At 38.9% G+C, this 26,847-nt stretch overlaps 1 protein-coding gene across 5 annotated transcripts in view; it reads left to right on the top strand.

Annotated features, from left to right (window-relative positions):
- Positions 1–26,847, top strand: part of PEX5L (peroxisomal biogenesis factor 5 like) — a 215,772-nt gene that overhangs the window by 45,447 nt on the left and 143,478 nt on the right. For 3 of the 5 annotated variants that reach the window (XM_037058795.1, XM_037058794.1, XM_037058793.1), the window contains exons 1-2: positions 18,114–18,317; positions 20,002–20,073. The exons of 1 other annotated variant lie outside the window; for it this stretch is intronic. In XM_037058795.1, coding sequence (XP_036914690.1) covers positions 18,225–18,317; positions 20,002–20,073 — 165 coding nt within the window. In that variant the 5' untranslated portion in view covers positions 18,114–18,224. Of the gene's footprint in view, positions 1–18,113; positions 18,318–20,001; positions 20,074–26,847 lie in introns of those variants that run through there. One more of the 5 variants, XM_037058791.1, reaches the window with a different exon arrangement.

Raw genomic sequence — 26,847 nt, 5'->3', positions numbered from 1 at the left:
ACTTCTATATAAAGACCCAATTACCCAACCCTTGCAATTCCATTCATTTTGCTAACATCATCTTTCAGATTTGTTAGCTGTGATTGGCTCCCAACTACCTTGTGTCTGCAATTTTAATTCCTTTCAATGAATTCTATACCTTGTTACCTGATTAGTTTTTCTGAACAGGTAAAAGTTTTTTGTTTTTACGCATACACTTCAAAGACCACTGACATATCCCTTCTTTAGAAACATATTTTCCCATCCAATTTCAACGACTTGTACTTATTGCCTTAGAATGGAGACTTAAGTTTGTTGCAGCCCTTTCAGTTGGTTATTGTGAAATACTGTTTGACAGATCCGAAGGAAGTGTACACAGCAGATACCAGCAGGTGGTATCTGAATGGATGTTAAAATGTATGAGGCTTAGTTTTTTCTTCCATTAACAATGGTCCTCGTTCTTATTCACTACCACATTACTAATCAACTGACTTCTCAATAGTTTAAAAAGAAATCATGGAACTAACAACATTAAAGATTGTCTGGTACAAACCCTTACTTTGAAAATGGAGAAACTGAGCTCAGAAGAGTTCCGATAACCAGCCCTCTAAGGAAGAAGTGATAAAAACAAGGCTAGAACCCAGATGTTGACACCTTCTCTACCTACTTTCCAAATCAACCATCAGTAGTCATTCTTTTTCTGTATCCTGAATGGTTTGCACCATTTCTAAAACATACTGTGAAAAACCCAGTTTGTGTTAAAAGTAGATTTAACAAAGAGGCAGCCTTCAAAAGGGTCAGCAGCAGAGCGCTCACTGCTGGGGTTCTGCTCCACTTACTGGACAGCAGCACCCGAGTCCAGTTTAGTTGGCTTTTTGGAAGGGGTGGGGGGCGGGTGGTGGTCAAGCCAGAGCTCTTCATGTTGCTTGATTTGAGGTTCACAGGAAAGCATACCACCAAGAGATGTTCGGATGTATCCATGAACTACAGCTCAGTCATTCAGGGCCTTCTTAAAATAAAAACACTGCTAGGTTTTCTCAGTACAGCATTCTAAAAGTTGACACAGCAAGAATTGCTTCTCACCAGGTTCTATTTTTAAATCAGTCAAAACCAAAATTTTAACTTCAAGTTTGAGTCTCTGAGCCATCGTTGGTGAGTCTTCCCACCTTGCCAGAAAGATTGCTTAGTGGTTTCACACTGTCTCAATCTGTTAGAAGCAAGAAGGAAAGAAGGGAGTGAGGAAGGGAAAGGGAGGAAGAGATGTGGGAGAAGAAGGAGAAAGGGAGGAAGAAAGGAAGAGAGGGAGGGAAAGATAATAATTGCACGAGTTAATATTTGCTGACTGTATTAAATGTGTTAAATGCTGTTCCAAACACTTTACATGTACTATTTTTCCCTCAACAGCTCAAGGAGGTGGTTTATATTATTATTCTCAAGTGAAAAAATTTGGGCATAGAAGATTTTAAAAAAACAAGACACTTGCTCAAATCTATTCAGCTAGTACATGACAGAGCTGGCTTTAAACCAAGCAATCTGACCTCAGAGACCGACCTCTTGCCTCTCCACTATATAACTTTCAGACAGGTGTTTGTCTAAAAAGACACTGAAAGTCAACATCCTTTTCTTAAATTTTTCTTTTTATGCTTAATCAAACATGCACTTTTGCATTATGTCATCCCACCTTTCAATCAAATGGAAATGTACTGGAGGCAAGGGGCTGAGCTGAAAAGCTCGGATTTGGATCGGTCAGAAAATTTTAAATTCTAAGTCTACTCTTCCATTATAGGTTTTGTAACTTTGTACATAGCCCTGGAAAAAGCTCTAAACCTTAGGGATTTCCATTTCCTCTTTTAAAACTAAGGAAAATGTAAACAAACTCTTGGTAATATTATGAGAATTAAATGAGATAATATATGGTCTTCATTCTAGTGAATAGCAAACCATCCTCCCCAAGGTAAACTTATTATAACGAATTTAAACTTTTAATAGGTCATTCATATTATTGCTGCAAAAATTTATTTATATACATATAATTTGATATTGTTCCTATGAGAGCTAACTACTACTACTATTATTATTATTGTCTTATTAGGTATTAATATGTACATGTACTATGTTGGGATCAATGTATAAAGACAGCTAAATTAATCCCATTAATATTCCTCTTCTAAAAAAAAAGTAGTACTTTCTCCAGAAACTCTTACCTCCCTTAACTGCAAAAACTTGGCTCATGGGCTACTTCACACCCAGCCAAGTCTTACCAGCATAGCCCTGAGCATCGTGTAGTTGAAGGGCTCTGCAGAAGCCACCAGGAAGCCTGACTCACGCTTTCACATGTGAACCTCTTTTTAGTCCTAGTGCTGAATCCTCCTGCCTCTGCAAGTTGGGCTCAGGAGCCTGGGTCAGAAGCACATTGTCTTGTGTGCAACCGAAGTGGAACTGGGTGAGGCGAAAAGGGCCCCGGGGAGGCACTAATCAGGACCCAGGTGGTCATCCAAATGGTGCACCATTCTGAAGGGACTGTGTGGAGTGAGGTTCCAGGTATGAAGCCAACTGAACCAAACTAGGACAACAGAGAAAGTAGGTGGCATAATTGGTTAGCCTTGCCTGGATTCTCAAGACATTTTATGTGGCTCCTGCAGCCAGAGGTGAGGACAAGAAACCATTGAGGGGGTAATGTCCAGCAGTCACTCAAAGCTAGTGTGGCCCAGCCCTAGCAAGCAGAAGAATAACATTTTTGGCCTCTTCAGTCACCTTTAAATTTGAGCGGTGAGTTAAGGTGTAGGTCAATAGCATATATACAATCACCTCTGGCTTCCAGCCTGCAAAAGGCTGCATTTCTGTACTTCCAGCCTGCAATTATTCTGAAGCTTTCTCATGCAGCTCATCTATTTCTGTCTTAGTGACTGAGCCCTTTCATACTTGACCTAAGAGTTGGGTGAAACCCAAGCTACTCTGGCCTTTTACAGGGTTATACTGTTAAATAAGAAACATATTAATAAGGGGACCTAATATATACAAAGCATTATTTCACATGCCTTGTCATATATTATTTCCCACAATCTTTATCTATATGTAGAGGAAATGGGCTGGGAGAAGTCAGGATACTTGACCAAATTCTAAGGATATGTCAATGACTAGCCCTTGTTTCTGTCATACAGCAGCTGAAGTACTTACTCCTTACTGATATAACCAAAAACTATTTATTCCAACCAGAGATGATAAAGGAGCACAGGAACATAAGGTCAGCAGACCTGAATTTGGTTCTGTACTTCAGCACTTTCGGAATAGACAAAACACTTTCTCTCCCAGAATCCATTTCCTCGGCTATAAATAATGAGAATAATACCTACCTTCATGGAATTGCCTAGGGAAAGTAAAGGATATAACCATTGTATAAGTATTTGTGAACTTTAAAACTACAATTATTAAATATAATTCAGATATATACTAACACAATGCAATTTACCATAAGACTAATTGGTCTTATGGTCTGTGAAGGGCTTTTCCACCAGACTCTAAAAGAGTTAGATTGACTTTGTTTATTATTATTAGAGAGGGGGAAATAAAAACTAATTTTTTAAGGGCAAATTGTTCTACCACCTCAAAACAAGTTTACATTCCTTCTCATACAACAGCAGTCTTCCAACTTTTGTCCTGGCACCCCTGTGTACTCTTAAAAAATATTAAAGGCCCCAAAGGGCTTTTGTATATGGGAATTATGTGTATTGGCACTTACGTTATAGGAAAAACTTAAGTATGTACTTATTAATGCATTGAAAATAGCAATAAAGTATTCATTATATGCTAACACCAAAAACATTTTTTAAACCGTTGCTTTAAAAAAAATAGACATTTTAGTGAGGCGTGGCTTTGTTTGACATTTCTGCAAATCTCATTAATAGAAGAGCTCGATAGAACAGAGTTGAATTCTCATGACTGCTCCTGCATTTAATCTGTTGGGATTGTACAGTTTGGTGCCATCACCTTAATTCAGGCTAAGATACAGTTTTACCCAGTGTTGCTTTTTCACTATCCATGCAAATGTCAACGCAGCAAAAAAGCTAAATGATGTCTTAGTACTGTTATGAAAATAGTTTTAATTTTGCAGACTACCAGGAAGAATCTTGCGAGCCACCAGTATTCTTCATACGATACTCACGTCCTAGCATCGTCGCCTAAGTGTTACATACATTCTTCATTCTGATGGTTTCCAGAATTCCTTAAACTTTCTTTAAAAACCTGTTAACATAAGGTAAACAGGATGTGTAAGGTAGATTATGGATGTGTGTTAGTATGAAAAATACTTATAGTATATTGTTGAGTAAAAGGAGTAGTTTAGCATCCCATTTGTGTCATAAAATACATATGTATGTATCTATGAATGTGTATTTATACATACATATATGTGCATTTTTATGTATAAAAATTTGGGGGATGGCTTTAACACGAGAAAATAACAGGAGTTAAGAATAATGGGAGTAATTAATTTTTTCCTTTTTGCTGTAAAGCAACACTATTTCATTAAGTGGTTACTAAGCACCAACAATGTGATAGGCACACTTCTGTACTTTAAAAAATTATTTAGTATTTTTAAAAGGATATGCTTCTGCTTTTATAATTATAAAAAGCTTTCTTCATTTGGGGCACAGTAGTTCCTTCCTAAAGCCTCGCTTCATCTCACCTTAAACCTCCTCAATCGCCTACCCAGGACAATTTTACAAGAGTATAGGAGTTTTTAAAAGATTCTTTGTTAAAGTCTGTATCTACTTCCAAAGATGTATTTAAAGTAATTGAGTATCAGCCACAGTTCTGTTTCTCAGTACTTTTATTATCGGTATCACTCTGGGGGATTAGCCAAAGATGGTAAGGAGTCTTGGAAGGAACCTTTGCAGGGCTCTCAAGTTGATATGAGCTTCATACTCTTAATCAGTGAAATTTCTCTGCTCTGTTTTGTCCAAGAAGCCTTTTGCATTGTCTCTTTGAAATTTTGTGATGACTTCCCTAATAGAAGCATCTGTGGTTTGGGGATTTATTCTTAAGAGAGGAAAAATGCGAAGATTTGAACTGCAGTTTGAAGAAACTGTCAGTGGTCATCTATGCTCACCGGAATGCTCTGGTCTTATAGAAAGAAGTTCATTCCCTGGCCCTGAGGTTTGCTTACATGGAGCAGGCTGTCCTTCAATATTTTGCATATCATATGTAATTATTTTTAAATATTAATAACAAAAGTCATTAAGTAGTAAGACTCCAAACAAACCTTGAGCAAAATAATTGCTCAATCTCCTGATTGTCACATGTCCAGGAGATAAACATCTTGTTTCATTTACCTTACCTTACTCCAGCTCTCCCGTTTTCAAGTTTCATTTTTTGACAAGTGGAAAATGAACAGAAACAACTGTGTGTTTTTAACCAAGCTCTAAATACACCATCTCAACTTTTTCAAGAAAACATTTGCTTTCCCAAGTACACTTGAGTACATATATTCCTTTTTAAAATTTTATGCTCTGGGCAATTTAGTTCTTAGGTTTGCATGAAGATTTTCTGTTGTTGATTTCTGAAAATCACAATAAACCCTTTTATATGCTCTGCAGCACTGAACAATCTCACATTGTACTTTTTAAAAAAGATTCCCTTTGTGTTTGTCAAATAGCAAGAAACAACATGAAAAGTTCAGATACTGTTTCAGGACTTTACAGAATACAAAAATTCATATCCTTCACTAAGTGCAAACTTTTTTTCTATGTCAGTCAGAATATATTCTCTCTCTTTCTTCTCTCTGTTGAGCAACAGAAAGAAGAGGTAATTCTCCTAATTACCTATCTCTATCTCTGAAAAGATTTTTGTTTCACCAAATTTTTTTCTAAAATAATTTTATGTATTACTATGTTGAGTACCTAGAATGTATCTATTGTAGGCCTAGTCCTGGCTACAGAAAGAAAATGGATACTTTCTATCACGTAATCTCATGATATACGAAGGGATAAATTAAGCATGTCATAATAAAATTAGTTTTGGTCCGCTATCTCTTATTTAAACAGGCTCCACAGCTGTCACAAACTGGACACTGGTAGCCTCCAGTTGCTCTCCCTGCCTCCAGTCTTCTTTCCTCCAGTCTATGTCCCACTTTAGCAAGTGGACTTCTTAAAGGGCAGACCCAATGATGTCACTTGTCTGCTTAAAACACTGGAATGGGTCCACATTGCCCTTAATATAAAGACATGATTTTCAAAACTCTGCCTTCCTTTCTGGTCTCATCTGGGATCATTCCTCCAAATCCCAACTGTCCTGTAGCCACACAATCCTCATCTCGGATGATAGCCCTACCATCTCTCTTACCTTTGGTCTTCCCACTTTGTCATTCTGCATATCACCTCCCCAAGCCCACAGACCAGCCTCTCTGCTCCACCTGAACTCCACCTGAAGGGCTTCTACTTATCATTAGGATCCCAGTTGGGACTCTGACACAAAGTGAAGACCTACAGTCTCCTTCACATCCCCAGACTCCTCTGTCATAGGCTCTTCACATTTTTAAAATATATTTTATTGATTATGCTATTACACTTGTTCCATTTCCACTCTTTCATTCCTCTCCACCTTGCACACCCCCTCCCACCCACATTTCCCTCCTTTAGTTCATGTCCATGTGTCATAAGTTCTTTAGCTTCTACATTTCCCATATTATTCTTGCCCTCCCCCTGTCTATTTTCTACCTACCATCTATGCTACTTATTCTCTGTACCTTTTCCCCCATTCTCCTCCTCCCACTTCCCTGTTGATAACCCTCCATATGATCTCCATTTCTGTGGTTCTGTTCCTAATCTAGCTGTCCTCTTAGTTTGCTTTTGTTTTAGGTGTGGTTGTTAATAATTATGAGTTTGCTGTCCTTTCACTGTTCATATTTTTTATCTTCTTTTTCTTAGATAAGTCCCTTTAACATTTCAAATAATAAGGGCTTGGTGATGAACTCCTTGAACTTGACCTTATCTGAGAAGCACTTTATCTGCCCTTCCATTCTAAATGAAAGCTTTGCTGGATAGAGCAATCTTGGATGTAGGTCCTTGTCTTTCATGACTTGGAATACTTCTTTCCAGCCCCTTCTTGCCTGTAGGTCTCTTTTGAGAAATCAGTTGACAGGTTGATGGGAACTCCTTTGTAGGTGACTGTCTCCTTATCTCTTGCTGCTTCTAGGATTCTCTCCTTCATTTTAATCTTGGCTAATGTAATTATGATATGCCTTGGTGTGTTCCTCCTTGAGTCCAACTCTCTGAGCTTCCTGGATTTCCTGGAAGTCTATTTCCTTTGCCAGCTTGGGGAAGTTCTCCTTTATTATTTGTTCAAATAAATTTTCCACTTGTTGCTCTTCCTCTTCCCCTTCTGGTACCCCTATAATTCAGATGTTGGAAGGTTTAAAGATGCCCTGGAGGTTCCTAAGTCTCTCCTCATTTTTTTGAATTCTTGTTTCTTCCTTCTTTTCTGTTTGGTTGTTTTTTTTCTTCCTTCTGGTCCACTCCATTGATTTGAGTCTCAGTTTTCTTCCCATCACTATTGGTTCCCTGTGTGTTTTCCTTCATTTCACTTAGTTTAGCCTTCATTTTTTTCATCTAATTTGTAACCACAGTCAGCCAATTCTGTGAGCATCCTGATCACCAGTATTTTGAACTGTGCATCTGATAGATTGGCTATCTCTTGGTTGCTTCGATATATTGGCTCTGGGGCTTTGATCTGTTCTTTCATTTGAGTCTTTTTTTTTTTTTGGTCTGGTCATGCCTGTGACATAGTGAAGAGAGGAGCCTTAGGTGTTCACCAGGGCAGGGCAACTCAGTCACTGGGTTGTGATGCTGTATGTGGGGACGGGGTCAGAAAGGGAACAATGGCATTTGCTCCACTCTCTCTTGGATATCAGTCTCTTCTGCTGCTTCCCACAAGCAAATTGGGCCCTTCTAGTGCTGGTTCCCAGGTGGGTGGGCTTGTGTACATTTCAGGACCCTGTAGATCTCTCCAATGAACTCTCCTGTGAGGCTGGGAGTCTCTCCCGGCACCTCAAGCCCCACAAGTGTTTTCCATTGGTGCTTTTAGGCTTTATTTCTTGGCGCTGGGGCCCTGGGTTTTGTGGTCTGTCTTGCTGCCCATTTTCATCTGGTTTATCTGAGCATGAATGTGTGTCCATGGTCGGCCAGCCACCTTGCGTGCCACACTGGATCTGCTCGTTGCCACCCCACACCCAAGGTCTGCAAGCCACCACCAGTGTGTCTGGGGTCTGCTGGCCACCACTTTTTCCTACCTCAGCCGCTCTCCAACGGCCACCGACTCCACCCCTCTTACCCATCTAGATGAATGGTTGTCAGATTTCCGAACAGTTCAATTTTCTGTCAGTTCTGGTTGGTTGTTTCTACATTTTTGTTGTCCTTAATTTTGGTTGCGCAAGGAGGCACAATGTGTCTACCTACACCTCCATCTTGGCTGGAAGTCGGCTCTTCACATTTTTATAATTGCTTGTTTGATTATCTCCCTTCCCCAGTTAGGCACCAAGCTTGGGAGAGCCTGCCTAGAATGCCCCAAAATTCAGCACATTCATAGTAGGTGATCAAATACACTTGAAGAATCAATGACTGACACAGCCCCTGACCTCAAGAAGCTCATGAGAGAGTAGTAAAGTAGCCCCCAAATATGGCAAAATCTGTTTTATTATCACCTTAATTTATGCATGACTAAATAAAGGAGGTTTTATAATTATTCATTTTTAAGGACCATTTCTTTATCAGCTCATTACCTTATTTTTCATACCATAAGATGCACCTAGGTTTTAGAGGAGAAAAATAGGGAAAAAAATTGAAGCAAAAAAAGTGGCAAAATATTTAATAACATAAATAACATAATTTCACCAATGTAAATGTAAATAGAAGTCAACAGCAGCACCAACAACCATTATTCCTCCAAAATTTGGCGGGGGGGTGGTGCATCTTACAGTCCCCAAAATACAGTAAGTCATACAGAATTTTCTATAAAAATCAGCAAAGTGCCAAATATGTTGTGTGTATTTGAATGCATTTGTGCTTATTTTTCCCAGTAACAGATTTCATATTTACTGAAAATATCAGAGGTAATCCATTACCTATCACAAGTCTTGTGATAGTAACGTGTAACCATATTGACTGAATCTAGGATCCCTAGTGCTAAAAGTGTGGCCACATATCAACATGAAGCAACCACTGTTCTAAACGAATATAATTTTGCCTGAATGAATTTATCAAATACTTGAATGTCCCACATTGTCACATGCTCCACCTTGCATCTTCTCAAATTAGAAAATCTTGTCTTCGTGACTCAAATAGACAATTTCTAGATGTCAAGCCTCTTTTTACTTTAGTCAAGGATTCACAGACTATTTGAGTCTCGGGTGGTTGGTGACAACACTTTACATAAATAAAGTTATTTAAACTTTGCCTTTCACTATCTTTCCCCCTCAGTAGCAGTAATACTCTCTATATCAAGCCAGGTGTTCACTGATGTCTGTCATAAAGTAGTGTATGTGATTGGGTATGTGTCCTCTGGACTCCGCTGTTTTAATCTTTTCACTGATTGTCACATGTCCAGGAGATACATGATCTGTTCGTGGCCTGGACCTTTCTTGCTCCTATAAATCCTGCAGCTCAGAAAACTCCTTCAACAAGTAGTTGCCCAGAAGCCCTTACCCATGAAGAAGATGGATAGGAACCCTAGACCTGCCCACCCTCTAGGGATTGCCATGTCTTAGCTGTAATGTTGTCGTCGATGAATTTATAAGTCATTGTAGAAAGGGGATGAACCAAAGAAGACCTAGGGAGACTGATGAAGCAATGATGGGAATTAGGAGCCTGAGGTGATCGAGGCCATGGGAAAGTCCAGGGCTGAAAGCAATGAGCTATATATACCTCCAGGAAATCTGTCACTCGGAGAACAGGAAAGATTTATTTTCAGCTGTTAAGGCTGTGCATAAATCCATCTGAGAAAAGGATCCTCGAAAGTGATTTAAGCCATAATAAAAAAAAGACTGGTTATAAGTCAATCAATCACATAGCTGTAGCTTAATGGTAAACAACTTTAACCTTTGCATGGATTTTATGACTGAAATACAAACTTTGGGTTTACTCTTGTCAGAAACAAAATTTCATAGACAAATTTTTCTCAAGCACATGTCAAAGTGTCAAAGCATTGTGTGAGTGTAGAAAAAGTATGAAAATGGAAAATAGAGGCTTATAGAATGCTGAGAAACAGAGTATAGAAGCAGCTAGTTTTTTCCTCCTTTCCTCTTTATTAAAGTACAAAGATTGCTGTTTTTTTCAAAATAGCATAAAATTATCAGGTTCAGTTCAAGTGTTAGAAAGGCAATCAGGAGCAGGTGTGTGATGGCAGATATACCAACTGATAGTGAGAGGCAAAGGGAGCCACTGGAGAGGTCAAAGACAATCACACCTGTGTCTGAGATCAGGGTTAACTCAGTTACATCTCCATCTTGTAGGGCCAACACATTTAGAAATGAGAAATCTCATCAACAGAGATCAGAAGCAGAACACCAAGTAATAGTTTTAGTTTTAAATACTTGTAGATTATTTCTTGCTTTTCCTCCACCTTCAAAGATATAGAATACATCGTTTACCCTTTGATTAGTTTTGGGGGAGATAAGGACTTTTTTGTATGATAGGAGTCTTCATTTGCTCTTTGGGCATTGGAAATGATGTCAGTTCCCTCCCTAGGGAACTGACATCAGCAACTGCCCTCCCTTATCATCCCTCCCTTACCTATCTTACATCAGCAACTGCCCCAGTCCTGCTGTTTGAGTGACCTCGGGTGAAACTGCCATGTGGGAGTTCTTGTTAGTTTCACTTTGCCTGGAAATAGCACCAAGGCCACATAACAGCAAGAAATCTAGTAGGTTAAAATACATCACTTTTCAATCATTATTGTCTTCAGCAGGCTGGAAAAAAGTTTATATATTAATCATTGCATGCTATACCACTGCATTTACAGCTCCAAGAGCCAGGCGTAGAGGAGATGAGAACATTTATTTGTAGAGAATTATATCTTGTCTCTTGTAGCGACAAGAACCTTCCAGATGAAAGAATTGGACTCAATCTTCCTGTTAAGAAGGACATCTTTTCTTGTTGCTTTTTCTTTAAATATGATCTTATTTAGTTTGGGGGGTGAGGTAAGGTTAAGAAGAGTTTACCTATTGTCCTCAGAATAATGTGGAACATTGCTGAATCTCACATAACTGAAAGTTCAAGTTGTTTTTGTTTTCTGCCTACTTAATCTCAAAAAACCACCAAAGTACTGTTCCTTAAAGCACACATAGCCCCTTTCCCACCAAGAAGCCTTTAGCCATCCTCACCCTGTCCTGAGGGTTGCCATTATTATTACATGTAACAGGTGAATAATTATTACATGACCCAGAGTAAAGTGACGTCCTTTAGAGAAAACATTGATGATCAAAAGACATGAAATGAAGATACAGGGATTAATATTGACAGGAACTACCTATCACACCATGGATTTGTCTCAAAAAGTTGAGTTGTTTGATCCCTTGCTTTTGACTGAGAACCATAGAAATCCCAGCCCTTTGATCAGAACTCTGTTCCCTCACCCTGGCGGTAGGACCCGGCACTAGCACTCGGTGCTGGAAATGTGGTTCACTGATTTGCTTGTCACAGAAAAGCTGTAGGGGACAAATCCTGAACTTGTAGTGCTCTTATTTTGGAAGCTTACTGAACCAATGGTTTTGCTTGTCTGAGTTTTGAAAGTAAATTAAACAAAATAAGTCTCCTAAAAAAGAATGCATAGAAATGTGACAGTGTGTTTTATACTTTAAAAATATATCAAAGCAGATGTATGGATGTGCAAAAAAGCAAGAATAATAAAATGTATTAGTGGTAGAATCTAGGTAATAAGTATACAGGTGCTCACTATAAAATCTGCTTAACTTTGTGGTATGTCTGAAACTTTTCATGATAAAATATTGGAAAAGATATATAAGGTACATACCTAATAATACACTTATGTACTTAAGAAAATGCCATTGCACAACATAAAATTGAATAATTTAATGTTAATGGATGTTTATATTGAAGAATTCTCATCTTTGGAAAACTTGGAAATAGAGAATGCTTTTAATGGCCTTTATCATCTCTTCAGGTTGTTCTCCTGAAGATCAAGAGCCACCCTGAGGCAGGGACACCAGCACTGAGGAGGGACTCTGAGGCTGCAGGGGAAATTGTGTGCATCACTGCCATTTTATTATTCAATAATAAGTAATTTGAATATCTATTTTCTCAATTAGATTTAGCCTTAAAATAAAAGTTACTAAATGAATGAACAGATGCCTGTGATTTAAAACATAGTTTAAAATGCATCACCATATTTGTTGTCCTTATATTTCTTTTTTTACCCAGCAATATACCTTTAGAACTGACTTTGATTGCCATATGTTATGCTTGCTCATGCCTGGCCCAAAACTAAAAAAAATCGCACCCTGTGGCTATTTTGTTTTACTATAACATGATCACTGTGGGAGGGAAAATCCCAACAGTGAATGTCTTTTAAAAAGAAAAAAAAACAATGGTCTTGAAAAATGCAAGATTTAACAAGCTCCTCTGTAAATGATTCTCTGTAATGATGACATTTTCCCCATAGAAAGTTGATTTCCTCCAAATGTAAGAAAAATAAAAGATCTGAAATTTGTCTTTTTAATTGGTAAGGTGATTATTTTCTATGTGAAAGGTCAGTCAGTTCAGGCTTATGTCCTAAGCAGGGGAAACTCAAAATTTTATTCCTTTTGGGAGAAATTTCTCCTTCTCCCTTATTTTCTGTTTTCCCTCTTCATTGTTTCTCTGACTCGTACAGCAGTGATGTTTGTGCCTGAGCTGATACTGTGCATATTTTACTAAAAGGGGAGGGAGGGACGTGGGACCAAAATGCTGTCAAACAACTGAGCACCTGAATACCATGAGGGAGAGTCCAGAGGAAAGGGGCATATTAAATGCAATAACAAAACATTCACTCCACCATCCCAACAACTTGCCACAAGGGACATAAGCAACAACTGTAGCATGAATCTCATTTTTAAAAAAGCTTTTATTCCTCCAGAAACATAATAAAAGGTAAAACCCTGACCTAGTCATTTTTCAACAAAATGGACTTTAAATGTCTTTTCCACAACAAGTTTATGGATCTCTTCAGCAATCGTATTTTGTTTACTTTTTTATTATAAAAGAAATGTATTCTTATCTCAAAAAATATCCCAAGTATAAAGAGAACACATACCGCATAAATAATTTCATCTCTCAGAGAAAAGGACTTTGAATATTTCGTATATATCCTTCTATTTGTGTTCTATAAATATATAACTATAAAAATATATAACATAATTGTGTACTTTAAAAGAGAAATGTGCAGTTTTTCTCTAAAAAGTCTTCGTCCTTACTCTCTTGCTTCATGAACTATCCCCGTCTAACCCTCTGATATCCACAGTTTCACTTTTTTTTATCAGTTTCTTCTTGAACTATACACACACTCAAAGACTTTACACAAGAGGGTTGAGGAGTGACTATAGTAACTTTCATATCTCTTGCTTTCATATCTCTTTCCCTGTATTTTTTGTGTTTTCACCAGCATTATTTCTTCCTCTTTTTTCTTTTTGTTTTAAACTGTGGGTAGAACATTAGCATGAGCTCTACTATCTTAACAATTTTTCCCTTTCCCTTTTTTATCTAAGCTCTCCGGAGGGAAACTAACTCCTCTCTCACTCCCTTACTGACACTGGATTCATTCATTTACTCTACTCTTGGCTCCATCTTCATGAGTTCTTCTATTCCTCATCCTTGATGACTTCCAAAATGCCAAATACAATGTGAGTTTGCTATTCACATTCTAAACCTTTCATCAGCACTTGACACGATCCAGAACTCTTTTTTCCTTTGACTGCATCCTCCTGGTTCTCCTACATCTATGACCCTTACCAAACAGTAAGTGGGGTCCTGCTCCTCCACACCATCCTCTTGGCAAAATTCCGGAGGCAAAGGTTTGGTGATAAAGGAAAGGAGCCTTTATTCAAAAGCTACATTATTTTGGAATAACAGCTTTCTGCATACACTAGTCACTTACAGCTTTAATCACTTAATCCTATCAATAAATCTTTAACACCTGAATTCACCTATCATTCTGACCCTCCCCCCATTAGTTTTTAATTATTTTTGGAAGACTGGCAGGGTTTGCCTCAGAGCTCATCCCTCAAAGAAGAATAACTCTGGTACCCTCTGCCAGGCCAGCCTGATCCTAAACTATGCCCAGAGTTTCTTCTCCCATCCAAAATACTGTCCTTTGGGAAACAAAGGCAGCTGCAACACGACCTTCCAGGCACCCTTGAGGAAGACAGCCTGAGAGCCAGTCTCTGTCTTCTCTTTATATTAAATCTTCTGGCCCATAATTCCATGCATTCTGGAAGCATTCAGCTTCTCAGCCAATCCCATCCTAGACTTTTTACCATCACCTCAGGCACCCTCCTTCTACAACCTCTTCCTACAACCTCTCCCCAGTGATTTGATCAGATCTCTATCATGAACTCTCCTACTCAGCCTCCTTCACTGGGTTCTTTCCTTTGGCCCTTTCTTTAAAGGTAACATTCTCCAGGACTTTGGTCTTAGTCTTCATCTTAATGAGCCCACCCAAGCCTCCATTTTTGATTATCCTCAGTGATCCATTGGTCCTGCCTTATCTCTCTTCTCATCTAAGATATATAGGCCTGTATATCCAAAGGGCTGATTGCACATTTCCACGTAGATGAACTTTCCAAAGATACCACAAACTCAGGAAATAACTTCTCAGCACATCATCTCCTTTCCCAATTCGTCCTCTCTGATACTCTATTCAGTTGGTTGAGACACCATTTAATAGCGGTAATTGTGTAAATAACAGTGAAGACATTTTAAAAAATACTTCATACAAACTTGACCACTGAACAAAATAGTATTTCCATTTATTTTGACATCTGTAGTGAATCACAAATCACATTTGGGGCTAACATACAATTAGCTATAAAAAAGAACTGCTAGAGAATCTGATAATTAGAAGTCCATTGGAGATTGTCAATAATGCAGTTACAGTCTATTGCAACCTGATTGTGATTGGTTTAAAAGTGAAGAAAAAGGAAGGAACTATTGCTAGTAAGAATGGATCACTCTTTCAAGTTTGACAGTGAAGAGTTAAGAGAGATTAAATGAATGCCTTTGGGGCAGCAATTTTCAACAGAGATGCCTCAAGAGGCACACTGGTATGCCGTAGAATTTTTATTTTAAGTTTTTTGCATTGGTATTTTTTCCTTATTTTGCTCTATTACAGTTTCCCAATTTTCCCCCATTGCTCTCCCCTGCCCACTGAACCCCCACCAGTCAATCCCCACCCGGTTGTCCATGTCCACAGGTCATTTATACTTGTTCCTTGACTAGATCCTTCCCCTTCTTTCCCTGCTTATCCCTCTCCCCCTGCAAGAATTTTTTAAATGTGCAATACCTGAGTATTTATTCAGGGCCACTCATCTCTTTCCCTTACATTGGCAAATTTAAAAAATGACCATAGCCAACACAATAATCACCCAATGTGAATGAATCAAAATGATACCTGTTTTTTTGTCAGATTGACAAAATATACAGTTTTAGTGTGCCTCAGAATTTTAGTAATTAGTTTATGTGTGCTATGAGATGAAAAATGTTGAAAATTGCTGCTTCAGGAAAAAGCAGATATGAGGAAGTCATCTTTTAGGACAGGGGAAACTAAACAATTTTGCAGCCTTCAGAAGGGATTGAAGATAAGGATAATGAGAAGATAGGACCTGAGTACCTTCTGACCACCATGAAGAAGAGAATATGAAGGTCCCTATACTTTTGTCTGTATAGTCTTCATGAAACATTTGCTTTAATCAATTTAGGTCTATTACTTATCATTCACTGCAGTATTAAATAAGTGGTAGTAAAAAAATTCATTTTTTTAAAGATCTATTAATTAATCTTTAGAGGGGAAAGGAAGGAGAGGAGAGAAGTATCAGTGTATGGTTGCCTGTCGTGAGTCCCCTGCTGGGAACTGGCCTGCAACCCAAGCATGTGCCCTGACTGGGAATTGAACCGCGATCATGTGGTTCACAGGCCCACGCTCAATCCACTGAGCTACACCAGCCAGGGCAAAATTTTAAACATCAACATATAACCTTTAACCTTTACATTTATTTGGACATCTGTGGTTTGGCAAAAATTGCATTTGAGGTAATTTGTATAGTTAACTAATCATGTGTTCCTTTTTTCCTTTCAAACTATCCTTCATATATTCCGTAACTAATGAGTATGAAGAATCCGTTTAATTCCACCCAGATACAAGTAGTACCTTTCAATTAATACTGTTACTTTCTAGTAAAATCTTATTCTAAAATTGAACATTAGAGTGCTTCATTTTTCACATCTCTATCCCATTAGATTTTGTTGTTGTTTTGCTGTTACTTGCAAAATTTTCTTCTATAATACATTCTGTGTCTTCAACCATACATTTTCCTTGTACAATTTCCAAGTTTTATGGTTTATTTAATTCCAGTGAATAAACATACCTTTGTATGCTACTTTTGTGGAGGAGAGAGTCGGGGTGGAATCGAGAGGTAGATAGGGTTAAGGAGAGCTGGTGGAATGCCTGCAGAGAGGAAAGATTAGCAATTAGGCTCAATGCTCTTAAGAAAAAAAAACAGATCTGGTTCAGTGGTATTAAGTTATCAGCACTAGGAAAGGACTGGACACTTCTCCTTCTGGTTACTCAGAAAGGATTGGGAATGGCATGGGGAAGATGGGAGGTAGTATGTTTAGGGTTTTAGGGAGGGGACACCTATCTTCAGCTGCAAGCTTCTCACAGGGAATGAGGTCCTGCTGGCAAATGATGACTATTTCCTTTGTCTCTTTTCTCACTTTCCCCACCTCAAAGTCTTCACCACTTCAGCTCCCCTGCACTGATGCTCTCTGGGTAACAGCACTTAGGTGAGCAGAGCGCAGATGGGCTCCAAGCAGACAGCACTCTGAGGCTGAGGTGGAAAGGGGCCTGCCCTTCCTGCCTCAGTGGAAATCCTCAGCTCCCTCGTCCGACAGGAGAGGTGGGAGGAGCACAGGAAGTGATTACCCTCTGGCTTCTCCTCCCACAGAAGCCCTGCCTCCTCACGCTTGGACAGTGGAGAGTTTAGCTTGCTTTCTCCTTCTAGTTCAGTCCTTTGGGTAATGTGGAAGACCACGCAGAAGCTCTGGATTTGCTTTTTGTGCTTGACAAAAGTGCATAGATAGAAGACAGGGATCCCCAGCTGGGAGGAGGGAGGAAGCTGAAGATACCCGTTTGAGCTGGCTGATCTAAGCAGTCAAAGTGGGAACTGAGTGCTCGAAAGAGGATTATGCTCGCACTAGAAATAAGCAGTAAGTGAGCGAATAACCATTACGGTTTAGAAGAGTCTTCATCCCCCTGGGGTTATGGGGTGAACTAGAAAATATTGCTTAACTCTAGAGCAAAACTGTAAAGATTCTGACTGTGTATAGTTGTGTGCTGTTTGGAGACTAGGGGTTTAAGTGCAGAATCTAAATTCATCCTCCCACTTTTGGAAAATACCAACTTCTACGCACAGTAATTGGGGCTATAATCTCCTTCCCTGTCCTAGCCTCTCCCCGGAAGAGTTTGCTGCTATATCAGACAGGGAGTTAGGATTAAATTGGAAAGGTGGAATTTTATATTGGCAGAAATTTGCAACCTTGACTTATATGTTCTGTGAATGCTGACATTTTTGTATCAGTCAGCAGTGATTTGCTGATCACTAGGAAGTCTGGGGTGGATCATTAAAGAGGAAAAACTGAGAGTTTTTATGACAAAGATGCTGAGTAGCTGAGTAGTCCATATGTGTGGGATGAAATATGCAAATGTATATAATTAATAATAGGTGGTTTTTTTTAAAAGCACTGAACTAGAACAGCAGTCAGGAAACAGAAGTGCTTGGATAAAAATTAGAAAAGGAGAAATTTTTGTTTCAATGACTTTTTGTGGTAGCCTAAATTTTCACCATGTTTACAAAGCCAAGATAATGATTCAGGGATACTTCAGTTATTGTCATACATTATAAATACTATTGCTGGGCAAGAGCTGTGGTTCTTCAGTCAGCAAGTTCTGGCAATGAAGCCACTGTCACTGGTGCAAAGATTTCTGGGATGTCTGACAGTGAAATGGATGGAAGGACCCACATTCCATCTCTACTTAATGTCCTTTTGTCCAGAAATCGGCTCATGCAAATGAGCTACTTGGTACGTATACAGATCAATATTGGGAAAGGCATTTCTAAATGTTTTGCATTAGAGGTTCTGTGGACAATGTTCTATTGCAACCAGTGGACTAAAAGGGTCCAAAAGCAAAGTGATAGGAAGACAGCTTGACTGCAACCAGCTTGTTCTTTTTGTTTTCCATTAATCCTGAAATGGAACCTCAAATGAGGACAAGAATAACAACAGAGAGAATACTGTGGCCATCTGTTCTGTTCTAAGTGGCTAAATTCATTAATATATGAATGAGATTTTATTTATGCATCCCAATACTTGAAGATTCAGAAACCTCTTTATTGCCCCAAAAAACCCACAAAAAAGCAGGTATGTTTATTGGGGAGGAAGTGTGGAAAGCTGGTTTTGAAATGTTATGGGGAAAAACAGGCAAGAATCATGTCCCACAATGTAAACACGTTCATGTCATGGTCCCTGAAGGATGTAGTTTGTTGTTTCAGTGACGTGGGGAGTCTAATGTGGCACAGTAGGTGCAAACACAAGAAACATTTTTAAATCCCTTAATTATAGCTACTATAGCTAATACCTAAAGAAAGGATTGCTTTTTAAAAAATACTAAGCTTGAACTGAAGCTAAGCATATAGTGATTTTTTTTCTTTTCTTTTTGTTACTGATCCTCTACAGAGGTACTTTGATTTCCGAAATGATGAAGAAATATGTCATTTTTGGCATTCCCTTCAGCCAGTGCAGTAGGAGAGAGAAAACAAAAGATTCAGATAAATGAACTTTCTCCTGGAAGCACAGTAGTAAAATGGTTGTCACGATCTGTGTCCTTTTCTAATGTTAGGAGTTTTTCAGTAGAATAGGCAGCTGAGAATGGTGGGGGGGGGGGAGGCGGGGGGAATGGCAAAATGCTGATGAAGTCATTGTTAAAGGTGGTCTGTACTCTTCTAACTTTTCAAACTGTGTAATTTTGAAAACCATTTATCTTTTTACAATTATTTCCGAGTCATTTTTACAGTGTTAGTTTTTATCTGATTTATAAGTAAATATATAAAATCTAAAGATTTGTTATCTGAGTTGCATAATACTTGTCTTATTCTTAAAAATATATAAGGAATTAAAATACAACATTTAATAGTTGAAATCTTTAATTTAGTATTATTAAGTGCAATTTCAATCTTTAAGCAAAATATACTGGGTCCCTCTTTTTTTTATTTGTATTGATTTTTAGAGACAGAGGAAGGGGGAAGAGAGAGAGAATAGAAACATCGATTGTTATTAACCTTATTTACACATTTATTGGTGGAATCTTGTATGTGCTCTGTGCCCTGACCCGGGGATGAGCCCACAACCTTGGCATGTGGGTACAACAACGCTCTAACCACTGAGCTACCTGGCCAGGGCTATACTGAGACTCTTGAAGAACTTACTTACATTAAAGTATTAAGAATTGAAAAAAGAAGCATACCAGTATTCAGAGAAGATTAAAGGCACATGGAAGAGACTAAGCAGAAAATAACAAATAAGTATAAATGAACAACTTAAGAATAAAAACATCTTTCATGTCGTCCATGAAAGACTAACCTAGAAAATGAGGTGTATGACTAAGGAACAAGGCTAAGTAAATTTTATCTTTTATAAGTATTAAGTGGGAATTAAGGTAATTAATGGAAAGAAACTAAATGATCATTTAAAATTATTCTTTCACAAGAAAAGTAAAGAAAAAGGATATGGAAAACTAAGCAGTGATGAAGACCTCGAAATAATTGTTGATCAAAAGCAGGTAAGTGATGCTTCCATACATTTTCTCCTGTTGCGCTGTAGATGTCAGACGACTGGGGCCCTTTGACCCTTTGGCCTTGCCCTCACGGAGGCCCAAGGAAGCCTGCGTGACGGGGTGGGTTGTGAAAGCAACTCAGCTCCCCCGTGATTCCTCTGGTCCACTGACTTTTGCATGTCAGCATGTGTGTTCTGTATGTAAGAATGATAAAAAGTAAAGCAGGCAAGATAAGAGAACTTTTGGAAAATTAAAAGCCCCACTTGAAAGGTGAATCAAAACAACCATAATACTTTGGTTAGAAAAACAGATTTAAACAAAAACCAGAAAGTACATTATTTTGAAAATGAGAAATATACTACCATTAGTGTAAAACAATGAATATGATTTAAGGAGAGGGATATAAAAGACTTTTAAAAACTGAGAAGTTTAAAACATATGTATATATTGCCCAATTTCTCAGCTAGGCTTCAGTGAATTTAGAGGTGATTTTTTTTAAAAGCAAAAAGAAGCTTTTCATATTCTGCAGTACTGCCTATAATGTGAGAAACATCCAGCTTGGATTTTATATGGGCCCATAAGGTGAAATGAAAACTGCTTAATAGACCATAAACAATGACACACCAGGTAATGGAAGGCGTCCAACTCACGCCACTAAATTGGCATTAGCCCTTAACATCTTCGTTAATTATCGGGAGACAAGCTATCTGCACATTCACTTTATATGTAAGTAGCATTGACTCTGAGGGTGATGTGAACTCAAGTGGAGATAAATACTTCAAAGAGAGGTTAGGAAGAAAGCAAGCTACAGAAAGGCAAGTTGAATTTGGACAATTTCCTAATTGTGCAGTTTGTTTTGTATATGGTGATTGCCTTAAAGGAGCAATTGTGTATATTTCTGAGAAGAGAAAAAAAAAAGAAGAAAATTACCATCAGAAAATAGAAGCCAGAAACAGTTGACTTAGCGACTTGCTTGTTAGACCTGGAATAACCAAGGTAACCAAAGAGATCTTCTGGGAAAACTGTCCAAATAAAAAACATCCCCATGGGAGGTGCAGGATATGCAGATTTGACAGGGTTCCCCCAAATTACCTCCCTGTTTTTATTGCCTTATCTTCACTCTCCAGCTCCTAAGTAAAACAGAGGGGTGGAGAGTATTTGCTCCTGTATTTCTTATGCCAAATCGTCAGTTTAGTTAATAAGGTAAGTGGGGTTGGAGCTCAAGTACTCGACTGGGCCGTTAGTCTTGTTTTAACTGTGCCAGAATCATTAGTCGGAGCATAGATCTCCATGTCCCACCGATCCTGCTTGTCGGCTGGCACTTCGATCAAAGGGCTGGATCCACCTGGGGAATGAACTAGTAAAATGCATCCTTTCAGTATATTATGAGAATGCACATGCCTCTACATTCTCTATTTTTTTTTAAAGTCATTTAATTTGTTTCTTAATCATGTAGAATGTAAATTCTTATTCAGTTTTGCACTTCTCTAGTTTCATCATACCCCAAAGCTGCTTTTCTTTTCTTTCTTTTTTCCCCTAAACCTTCTTTCTGTTTTAACTGAATTTGGGGATTATGAAAACTATAAAATTACACACTGAGATCTCAGAGTGGAAAGCCCAAGAAAGTCATGATTCTTTTTATCTCATGGTCATGGTCTCATGGTATGTTTCATAAGAGTTATGTTGCTGTGCCCAAACACATTTTATTAACTGCTAAGGAATCTTCTCAAAAATGATACAGGGGGAGACAGAGAGGGAAATAAGGAAGGAAGGAAGGAAGGGAAGGAGGGAGGAAGGGAGGGAGGGACAACCTACTTTACTGCTTCTTCAGAAAATAACCCTTTCTATACCTGGATCAAATAAGGGAGAGCTTTGTTTGCCAGTCATTGTTTGCCTAGTAGTCACACGTTTCCTCCAGTGCCATTGTGCCAGTCGGCACCAACTGGCAGCGACCCAGTTATGCTGAATCATTCATGTCAAACATGTCAAACATGTTTGAAAAGATGAGTAGTTATGAATATGACTTGGCATTGGGATTCGCTGCTGGTTATAAGGCTAGTTCTTCCTTTTCAGAGAGCTTATTTAGTGTTGATAGTGTGAGTAAATTCTAGATCAGAACAAGGACGACAGTGTTGATACCTGCAAGTAAAATACGTGGGAAAGTGCTCTAGTTAGTCTTCATAATGCTACAAAAAATTCTTCCTGAATTTAAAAGATCTATGTTAAAAATTTGTGTAAAATACATGTTTAATGTTGCTTCATCTCATAAATACTATATATTATTTATATATAAATAGATTTAGATTATAGATTTTGTATTACATATTATATATTCTTTGTTATATATACACTCATTGGGAAAGAATATGTGTAAATGTATTATTCCTATACCTTTCAGAAACATGGTAGAAATGTGCTAGTCAATCTTCATATAATAGCACATAGCTTTTCAATAAATGGTACCAAAAGAACATCTGAAGAAGACAGATAAAATGGTTGGAGCCTGTGAAGGGCAGAAGTCTGCTAATCTCATCAAACCTGTCATTCAGAAGCTGCCGCTCTACAAATGCCTGGCAAGCTATACGCCATTTTATTAGTCACGTGATTTGCAGGTCTTGTGCTTCCACAGAAAGCCCACAATTTCGCTTACACAGGCAACTTACTAACAGAAACAGCACAGAGTATATGCATTGTGTTTTCCCTGGCTTCCCCTGAACGTTAAGGGGATGAAAGGTTATTTCTGTGTTACTACTATATGAGAAAATTTTGTAAATGTCAACAGTGTTATTGTTAAATGGTAATATTCTACTACACTCTTTGTGAAATTTTATTGGCATAAATTTATTTGGGATGCATATAAAACAATATCGAAAATTATTAGATTACTGTTGATGTCCTAAATTAATAGGTGTCATATAATATGTTATCGCACACATATATAGTCATTCAAATAGAAATGTATCACATTGGAGTCAGCATTCGTATTTTCCACCAGAAATCCCTAGAGTTTTTAAACTCCAATCCTAGTAAGGTAATCAAAGGAAACATATTAGATTAAAATTATACTGCCTCTAAAATCCAAATGTTTGACATAAAAAATATATAAACTTTTATTGTAATTACATACACAATATGTTACTATATATCAATTATAATAAATAATTCATGAATTTTATGTTTGGTTTTGTAGAATAAATATTAAAAGAAAAATTAAATATATATTTTGGATAGAATATAAATAAATATATATTATTTATTAAAATATTCTCTCCTGATTGGAGGGGATAGAGCTTGCTGAGGAAAGCATTTCATGTACACAGGAATTTCCTATGAAGGTACTGAGATTTCAGGGGTGGGAGTGCAGATGGAGACAGCCACGTACCTTGAGTAAGGAATGAAAAACATTAACCACTTTGAAGAAGTAATAAATTTGTTACATTTTAAATCACTATTTTTAATTAGCATCAACTTAATTCAAGGTTTATGATACGCTGGACCTAAATAGCTTTTTTTTCTAAAATTTTTTCAATTTCCAAAAATGTAAACAAAAGGGGTAACAAAGGGCAACACAAATTATAGAATATTATGATTACATGAAGGATATACTTACAGGTTCAAACATTTTAAAAACGGGTGCAACAGTATATTATGGATCTAGTTGGTTCTAGGACTCAGAGTTGCAGCTGCATATCTTTTATTGCAATATGTCAAATGCCAGCCAGTTACAAGGGGAACAGGTAAGTGAACGTAGATGAGAGCAGGGTTCTTGAATATTAGTGGCCTCAGAATGCCCTGGACAGCTCAGTGGAACCCAGAGTGCAGGGCTGCCCCCAGAGTTTCCAGCTCTGTAGGTCTGCGGCGGGGCCCAAAACTTTGCATTTCTAAGCCCTGCGCAACCACACTTTGAGGACCACTGGGTCAAAGGGGATCATCACTGCAGTTCTAAAGAGAAAAAATACATATATGGCTTGTGATAAATTTGACGTTATGTAACTGGCATTCATTGCCTAGAAATCTAAAACCTGGAACTGGTAGGCATCCAACATAACAACAATGAAAACAAGAAAGGCACAACCATTTACAACCAAAAATGCCTTTAAAGACCCAGGTCTCCAGTCTGACTGAATTCTGCCTGGTAGCCCTGTGATCTGTGTGAGGTACAATTCCTTATTTGTAAAATAATACTTTGCCCTTTCTACCTCCTAGTTTCTCTGAGATACATTTTCTAACAGTACTCTGTGAACTGTCAATCATCATCACTTTAATTAGCTAGTCCTTACCGCCTGCATTCATCTGCTTCACCTGCCACTACTAAACCCCATAGCCTGAGTGGCTTTAATAGCAGACATTTATTTCTCACAGTTCTGGAGGCTGGAAAGTCCAAGGTCAAGATGGTGTCCATCTTGAGGGTGTTTGGGAAGAGCCCTCTTCCTGGCTTGTGATGGTTGCCTTCTCCCTGATCTCTCACGTGGCAGAAAGAGAGAGCTCTGGTGTCTCCTTAAAGGTTGGAGTCCCAACGTTTCAGGCCTCATTTAACCTTTATCACCTCCTCACAGACCCCGATCCAAATACAGCCACATTTGGGTGTGAAGGCTTTAAAATATGAATTTGAGGGAGGGGTACACACTCAGTCCCTAACACCACCCCACCACTCCATTCTAGCAAACAGGATCATGGAGACCTAGAGAGGTGAAGCAAGATGCCTTGAATGTCCCTGGTCAGGTGCAGAGAGAACACAGAAAGCCAGCCCTCCCTCCGAACATCCAGTCCAACCCTCCGTCATTCCACAGAGCTTCTCTCCAGGGGCCCATACTGGTCATCCCATCTGTGTCCTAAAAAGCTGTTTTGCCTTATTGTTCTTAATTATATAAAGTAACAATCTGCTAGGGATTATTATGATGGACAATATCTAGGAACCCTCACAGGGATAACCTTTTCCACACACAGTCTTAACTGTTTAGTTCCCTCTTGGCTCCTATGCTTCATCAAGAGAGAGATGGCCTTGATAGCAAATGTATGCAAAATTGCACCTAAAGGTTATCGTTGACTGTTGGGAATCACTCTGCCTGGTTTCAGGAGTTGTAACTGCCCCCCATGGTTAAGACTGAGTGAGCGACCTCCGGTCTGTGAGCCACTAAGAAGACAAAGCTCGTCTCTGGTAGCAAACGCTGCTTCTGCTTCAGCACCCAATGCATGGTCAGTTAGTCAGAGATGGGTAAGGCCCCTCAGAGGGGGGCAACCTAAGCCAGACACGATCACTTGGGAGGCCATCATGGAAGGACACAGGGGGCTGCAACAAAGAGGGAGTGATGGACCCTCACCCCTGCCAGGCCATTTTGACATAGCCTGAGTCCCCATTTCCATCTGGAGGGGGAGAAGCGCTTCCTTGCTCTAATCCACTTAAGCCTGAAAACTTGTGATGAGGGAGGCAGTGCAGCCCCTTGCTGGCTAGAGTGGGGTCCGGAGTGATTGGGTATAAGAAAGAATTCCTAAAAGTCCTGTGAAGTCTGCTGTGCTAAGAGTGCTTTCATTCATATGATAAAGGTCCGAGCAGGAAATGAGTATGTCTCCCAAAATTTCTGCAGTCCCCTTTCTTGACAGACACTGACTCAGACTAAGCCCTCAGATTTCTTTGAAATGTTATCTACTGTTTGATACTTACCACCTGTATTCCTGTGTATTACAACCCAATAAAAGCCATTGAGGAAGGGGCTCTTGGTCTTTCTCCTCTGAGAGATTGGCCACCTCCCCTCCCCAAGAAGATTATGTGTTAGTAGCTTCACTTTCATGCGTGGTGGACAGGGGGACTTTGGGGGCAAAGTTGCCCCCACAGTTGATATCTACTTGATCTTCCCTTTCCTGCCCAGCTTCCTTAGACAGGTTCTCTGCCAGGCGTGAGAAGCGTCATGGAGAGAGACAACACATACCTTCCTTACTCCAAAACCTTTCTCAGCATGTCCTTTTAAATGTGTAGGAGAAGCCTATGCAGAAAGTAATGGAAACTAGAATTTCTTTGATCTTTCTCTGAAGAAAAAGAAGAAGTAAACTAGAGCCATCTGCTCCTGTTTCCAACTGCAAGTAAGCATTTGAGTAGGTTTGCAATTCTGTCCCCGTGGTCCTTATGGGAATAGACCCTAAAGAAGAAAATACAGGTGAACAAGAAATAAAAACGGAATAATAAGAAAACAGATGAATGGGAACAGATACCAGCTTCCTTCTGGTACTAACGGAGAGTGTGGTCATACCCCCATCTAAGCAGCTGGCCGGAGCCTCAGACTCCTAAGTAGTAAAAGGGATGGGGGGGGGGATATTTTTCACTGCCTCATTGTACTCAGCACCATCTGGCAGTGCTTTCTTTGCCATATCAATGTGGTGATTTAATCTAAATTTAATTCAGATGCCATTTACCTCTGAGGAGACATGGAAAGCGTGAGTGTCATCTGACACCTGTCTCCCAGTGTCATACACAACGCTTTCTCTGGATACCTCCTTGGAACTCTGGACTTGGTCCCCAAGAACAGAAACTCCTCTAAGGGTGCATAAACGAGACAACCTGGAGATCGTGAATCAGTGTGCTCTGAGCAGTCGCTGAAAGAACAAAACATCTTGTGCAGTTGTGGTTGTCGGATTACACTCACAGCAGACATGGGCTCACTAGCCTTCTCCTCGGGAAAGATTGATAGATGAGAAATGATTCAGTGAAATTCGCCTTATGTGTTGTCTGCAAGAGAGATGGGAGCTCTTCAAATGTGCTTCTGTCGGAAATCAGCATTGGCGTAA

The sequence above is a fragment of the Sturnira hondurensis genome, unplaced genomic scaffold (genome assembly GCF_014824575.4).
Source record: "Sturnira hondurensis isolate 20B ecotype Veracruz unplaced genomic scaffold, ASM1482457v3 Scaffold0010173, whole genome shotgun sequence".
Classification (NCBI taxonomy): Eukaryota; Metazoa; Chordata; class Mammalia; order Chiroptera; family Phyllostomidae; genus Sturnira; species Sturnira hondurensis.
Note: the sequence above shows the minus strand (reverse complement) of the source record. Positions and strands in the feature narration are given on the sequence as shown.